Here is a 6,450-nt window from a genome sequence, read left to right as displayed (position 1 = left end):
GAGAGTGAGCGGGTCAGGTTAGGACTGGGGAGCCAGGTGCCAAGCCCCCAAGAATCTACAGCCTGCAATTATAATGCTAAGGTCACAGGGCAGGATTGGGCAAGAGCAGAGGATCAGTTGGTGCCTCTGATCCTGGCCAGAGATATTTGGAGATATGGACAATTCTGGGAAATTCAGAACTGAAAGGGGGAGGGCCCTGAGAGGAAACAACAAAGGCTCCCTGGCCTTTTTAACCCTGTCTCCCATAAAAATGTAAAGAGTATTGAAGTGGGTCATAACAAGTGCACGTGCGTGTGTTTCTCTGTGTGTATATGTGGGGCCAGGAGACTCCCCTTCTCTGAAAAATAGAACAGAGGTTACCCAGGCCTTCCTTCCACCCAAACACCTCCCCAGTTCCTAATCTATTTCCACCTCTGTTTAAGGTTCAAAGTCCTGGCATTGGTGATGCCAGGTTCAGCGCGCTCAGACACACAGACAGCTGGACACACAGGACCCTTGGATGGACCCTGTCCTCTCCCGTCCCATTGTTCAGGGCTGTCCACCTGGTTCTTCAGACTTCAGCCCCCTCCTTAACTTGAGTTCTGAGTGGTGTTGAGAGACGGACCTTCAGTAAGTAAAGTGGGGTGAGAGAATGCGGGAGGCCGGCAAGTGAGAGAGTGGGTGGAGGGGTCCTGCACACACACACACACACACACACACACACACACACACACACACACATCTGTGTGTGTGTGTGTAAATAGGAGGGCATAGATTTTTCTTAGGATGTAGCCTTGGCTGGCCTGAAACTAACCATGTATACCAGGCTGGCCTTGAACTCAAATATCCTCCTGAGTACGCTTCCTGAGTGCTGGGATTAAAAACATCTACCACCATGCCCAGCTAGAGGACAGGTTTTTGGATGTCAGGCTTGGGAGCAGATGGCGGGAAGAAGGAAGGTGCTGTTCTCCTGGAGGTCACCCAGTCAGATGTAGATGGGATTGGGCTTCTTCTAGCTCCGGGCCTGTTAGTCCCAGCCTTGGCTCTAATCCTGGCTGTTCTAGGTCCCCCTCTAGTGCTAAGATGACGAAGGATTACCAAGATCTCCAGCACCTGGACAACGAGGAGAATGACCATCACCAACTCCGGAGAGGTGAGGGTGCTCCCCACTGAAGAGTGTTGATGGCTCTGTCCCTTGGATTCAGCTCCTGCTTTCCCTGGTGACCCCTAGCTCTGGCCCATGCACTCAGAAAATAGCGGCTGAGTCACTGAGGGAGTGACTGGGGAGCGGGGTACAGGGCACAGGGCTGGAGTCCTTCTTGATCGCAGTTGCCCAAGCTTCCTCTCCAGGTCACGTACTTCTCAAGACCCCAGGCAGTGGGTGGATCCTACTGAATGAAGGCTGGGAATATGAGTTTGTTGTCAGTCTCTTCTGAAGCTAGGTCCCTTGTCCTCTTCAGTTTTGACGGCATGTATGTGGTGGTTGGGGTGGCCAGGACCAGCTTGGCCTAGGGGCTAGGTTGAGGGTCTCTGCATTTAAACCAAACCCATCTCCCCACTTCTTCGTCCTCTGTTCAGGACTATTGGGTGTAAGCAGAACAAGGTCAGAACTCTTAAGGTATCCCAGCTGGGCAGAATGCAGGAAGGAGCCCTGGGGAGGGGAAGGGGAGAAGACTCCACACTCCAACTGACAGGGCTAAGTGTAATTTTCTCCCTTGGCGGGAGAGATTCATCTCTCCCTGCATGCAGCCCAAACCGCACAGGATTCACCGAGAGAGGGAGAAACCCACCTTTCCCACACTTCGGTGGAACAGAGGACTCCCCAGGTGCACAGTTGATCGTCTGTAATGACACTATCTTGCCACGAGGTGGCAGCAGAGGTTCAGGACCTCGGCAACGCTAGGGCAGGTCAACGCTTTGCACTTACGAGATAACCCCTTTTCTTCCCCATCTTAGTTGTTTCCGGTCCTGCAGAGTTGCCCACTGCCCACATTTCTTAATATATATAGTTTCTCTTAGTTTATTGGAGAGCTTAGTGTGCGCTCTTCCTAGGACCACGGGAACTACACGGGGTTGGCCTGGGCTGGTGAATTCCTGACTCCTCTTTCAGGGCCGCCTCCCACTCCACCGCTCCTGCATCGTCTCTGCTCTGGATCCCGCCTCCTGCTGCTCTCCTTGGGCCTCAGCCTTTCGTTGCTGGTGGTTGTCAGTGTGATCGCATCCCAAAGTGGGTGGCCAGGGCTGGGCAGATAAAGGGGGCAACTTGTACGCAGTGGTGGGTGGGCACAGACAATTTATTTTTTCATGCCCGCATCCTCTCTTGCCTAGACTCCCAACTCCGGGGAGACCTGCTGGCTCTAAAGCAGAATTTCAGCAACTTCACTGTGATCTCTGAGGACCAGGTCAAGGTCCTAGGCACTCAGGGTGAGGGGGGAGGGGTCTGGGGCCTGGGGTGGGGCCGAGGGATGGTGCTGCTATCAGAACACTGAACAAGTTTCTCCTCTAGGAGTTAGCGTGGGAAGAAAGATGAAGCTACTGGAGTCACAGCTGGAGAAACAGCAGCAGGATCTGAGTGAAGGTGGGGGGGAGGGGTGAGAGAGAGGGAAAGGGAGGTGAGGGTGAGAGAGAGGGAGGGGGTGAGGGTAAGAGAGGGGGAGAGGTTAGGATAAGGGGGAGAGGTGATGGGTAAGGGGGAGGGGAGGGTGAGAGAGAGGGAGGGGGTGAGGGTAAGAGAGGGGGAGAGGTTAGGATAAGGGGGAGAGGTGATGGGTAAGGGGGAGGGGAGGGTGAGAGAGAGGGAGGGGGTGAGGGTAAGAGAGGGGGAGAGGTGATGGGTAAGGGGGAGGGGAGGGTGAGAGAGAGGGAGGGGGTGAGGGTAAGAAAGGGGGAGAGGTTAGGATAAGGGGGAGAGGTGATGGGTAAGGGGGAGGGGAGGGTGAGAGAGAGGGAGGGGGTGAGGGTAAGAGAGGGGGAGAGGTGATGGGTAAGGGGGAGGGGAGGGTGAGAGAGAGGGAGGGGGTGAGGGTAAGAGAGGGGGAGAGGTTAGGATAAGGGGGAGAGGTGATGGGTAAGGGAGAGGGGAGGGTGAGAGAGAGGGAGAGAGTGTGGGTGAGGGAGAGTGAGGGGAGAGGTGAGGGAGAAGGGCACGGGGGAGGGGTTGCTGGTCTCTCAGCCCAGATCAAAGCCATGGCCAGAGGGTCTGTGCTTCTGTCCCTTCTGTCCTCTGCCACCCCAGACCACTCCAGCTTGCTGCTGCACGTGAAACAGTTAGTGTCTGACCTGCGCAGCCTGAGCTGTCAGATGGCGGCCCTTCAGGGCAACGGTGAGGGGCACGGTCACCAGCCCCACTTTCTTGCCCGCCCACCCCCCATCCACGGCAGCATCTCAGTCTTTTACCGCCCTCCCCACCCCCTCAGGCTCTGCGAGGAACTGCTGCCCCATCAACTGGGTGGAGTACGAAGGCAGCTGCTACTGGTTCTCCGGCTCCGCCAGGCCCTGGGCTGAGGCTGACAAGTACTGCCAGCTGGAGAATGCCCGCCTGGTGGTGGTGACCTCCTGGGACAAGCAGGTGGGTCACAGTGGGTTCTTCTGGGATGCCGGATGGTGGAAGGAAGAGGCCACCGGCTCTGTTTCTTTCCTCAGAAATTTGTCCAGCACCACATGGGCCCTGTAAACACTTGGATTGGCCTAACTGACCAGAACGGGCCCTGGCGATGGGTGGATGGGACCGACTATGAGACGAGCTTCAAGTGAGTGTCCGTCTTCTGGGGCGGGGGGCACCCTTCCTTGCCAGCCTGTTCTAAGGCTGGAGCTCCTCTGGGAACATGGCTGAGAGTCTGATTTCCTGGGGCTCAAAACAGCCTTCTGTCTGTAGGAACTGGAGACCAGGGCAGCCGGATGACTGGTCTGGGCATGGGCTTGGAGGAGGTGAGGACTGTGCCCACCTCACCAACGATGGCCGCTGGAATGATGACGTTTGCAGGAGGCCCTACCGTTGGGCCTGCGAGACAGAGCTGAACAAGACCAGCTAGGAGCTCCCTCCCCTTAATTTATTTCTCCTGTGCCTCAAGCTGCTGAGGTTTGGGATTGCAAGAGCCTACCTGGGGGTCTCCACAGCCTCGGGGATTCTCATCTAGGATTTTCAGGGAAGGGTAAAGAACGGTGTTGGAGGGGTGTGGCATGATGCCTGGTGGGGTGGGGTCATGGGGACCTGGGACACTGGGCAGTGTGCAGCTTACTGTTGTTCTTGTTAGAGTAAAAAGGAGAGAACTGTGCTTAACCGCCCACGATCTGTCTGGTCATTGGGGTTGGCTAGCTTGGGGAAGGCCTCGGGCCAGCAGCGGTGCTGGGGGAACAGAACGGCTTTGGCCTGCATTGCCTGCTAGCAGTCTGGCTTTGCTATGTACAGGTATGCCTGTTTGAGGAAGTTATTCTGCCCTTAAGTCTCAGTTGGGAAACAGGACTGATTCTGGCAGGCTCTCCAGAGAACTGCAGCCCCCAGCACTGAGTGTGACAGAGACTTGGAACAAAATACACTGGCCTGCCGTGTTCATCACAAAAAAAGTCGAAGACCAAATAAGTGCAGCGAATATGCAACTCTGGGTCACACACACATGAGGGCAAAGCGTTAATATTAGTGTGATCAACAACCAAGGAGCGAGTGGGGACAATCACTTACAGACACCTTACAGACTTGGAATTATTAATAAAACTGGCAAGATGTTTGCCTGTAAGTAATGCCAAAATACAAGAAACGACTTATATACATGCACATATATGTATACACACATATATGTATATATACATAATGTATCTACATATGTCTTTATAGATGATGAAGTATGCATGTGTTCTTTTTTCATACACAATGCAGGAAAATAATATTTTTCCTCTACAGAAAAGATTGGCAAATCTCATAGCTAAAATTAGAAGCAAGCAACAGATTTGGATGAACTAGTTGCAGCATTTATAACGAGCAATTAATATCCAGACTACAAAGAACTACAAAATCGCAAGAGAAAATCTCAACTGAGAAATGTGAGAAGATGCTGTAGTAAACACTTGTCACTTCTATTTGAGGGAACTCTTCCCATGTTCACGGCGGCCAGCAGCCTGCCTGCTTCCTCCTGCCTCCCTGCCCGAGCTGTCTGCGGGCCTGTGCTAGGAAGTTGTCTTGAGCATATGATGCAAATTTGAAGTAATAGTTGCTGTATGTGGATCATGTTTAAGAACTAGAGAGATGACTAATCAGTTAAGAAAGTATTTCGCTCTTGCAGAGGTCCTAAATTGAATTCCCGGCAACCATAACAGCCTGTAACTCCAGCTCCAGGGGATCTGACACCTCTGGTTTCTGTAGGCATCCACACACACATGACATACACCCACACAGACATACACATTCACATGTTAAAAATAAAAGTTTTTTTTTTGGTTTTGTTTTGAGACAGGATTTCTCTATGTAGCTCTGGCTGGCTCTGTGACTCTGTAGACCAGGTTAGTTGAACTCCCAGAGATCTACCTGCCTCTGCCTTCCGAGTGCTGGGATTAAAGGTGTGTGCCACTACTACCTGACCTTTAAGAACATAAGTTCTTTTTTTTTTAAATATTTATTTATTATGTATACAATATTCTTTCTGCGTGTATGCCTGAAGGCCAGAAGAGGGAACCAGACCTCATTACAGATGGTTGTGAGCCACCATGTGGTTGCTGGGAATTGAACTCAGGACCTTTGGAAGAGCAGGCAATGCTCTTAACCTCTGAGCCACCTCTCCAGCCCCAAGAACATAAATTCTTAAAACTCATTTTTTAAGGTTTGTTTTGCCAGGCAGCAGAGGCGCACACCTTTAATCCCAACACTCAGTTGGCAGAGGCAGACAGATCTCTGTGAGTATGAGGCCAGCCTGGTCTACAGAATGAGTGTCAGGATGTCCAGGACTATTTCACAGAGAAAACCTGTCATGAAAATCAAAAATTAAAAAAAAAACCTTATGTGAAATATGCAAACTGAAAAATAATCCCACAGTGTGAGCCCAACTACATAGCCATCAAAACAGAAAAGAAAATCTCTAAACAGCAGCAATGGAGAATCCTGGGGTAGAAATATACAGATACGTTATGATTTATCAATGGATGATCTCATTTGGTAAATTCGTTGCGAGCTGTAAGTGCATTTTGCTTGTGTGCACATGTGTCGTTATTCCTGGAGACCATAGGCTGATGTTGAGTGTCCTTCTCAATCTCTCTCTACCTTGTCATTTTTGAGGCAGGGCCCCTCACTGAATCTGGCGCTCACAGATCCGGCTAGACTGGCTGACCAGCAGTCTAGGCCGAGCAGTGTTCTAATTAACACAGCTTCTGCGCGATTATTTCAGGTCTGTGCGACCAGGAACGAACAAGAAGTCGCCGACAACACCCAGTCTCTGCCTTCCTACTGCTGGGTTTATTGTCAAATTATGTTATGCCTGGGTTATC

At 51.8% G+C, this 6,450-nt stretch overlaps 1 protein-coding gene across 10 annotated transcripts; it reads left to right on the top strand.

Moving 5' to 3' along the window:
* The first annotated feature begins 431 nt into the window (after window positions 1–431).
* Asgr1 (asialoglycoprotein receptor 1) lies at window positions 432–4,263 on the top strand. 10 transcript variants are annotated; one of them, XM_087910405.1, is made up of 10 exons: window positions 433–609; window positions 1,044–1,132; window positions 1,707–1,805; window positions 2,090–2,206; window positions 2,308–2,403; window positions 2,486–2,557; window positions 3,215–3,301; window positions 3,396–3,547; window positions 3,622–3,728; window positions 3,854–4,263. In XM_087910405.1, the coding sequence occupies exons 2-10, from the start codon at window positions 1,063–1,065 to the stop codon at window positions 4,008–4,010; spliced, it is 957 nt and encodes a 318-aa protein (XP_087766531.1). In that variant the 5' UTR covers window positions 433–609; window positions 1,044–1,062; the 3' UTR covers window positions 4,011–4,263. The 10 variants fall into 10 exon arrangements, with proteins under 10 accessions (XP_087766534.1, XP_087766531.1, XP_087766533.1 ...); XM_087910406.1 differs by lacking the exon at window positions 433–609 and adding an exon at window positions 790–938; XM_087910408.1 differs by lacking the exon at window positions 3,215–3,301 and having other exon boundaries at window positions 432–609.
* The last annotated feature ends 2,187 nt before the right edge of the window (window positions 4,264–6,450 follow it).

This window comes from Myodes glareolus, chromosome 9 (assembly GCF_982192425.1).
Source record: "Myodes glareolus chromosome 9, mMyoGla1.1, whole genome shotgun sequence".
In the NCBI taxonomy this organism is placed as follows: domain Eukaryota; kingdom Metazoa; phylum Chordata; class Mammalia; order Rodentia; family Cricetidae; genus Myodes; species Myodes glareolus.
Note: the sequence above shows the minus strand (reverse complement) of the source record. Positions and strands in the feature narration are given on the sequence as shown.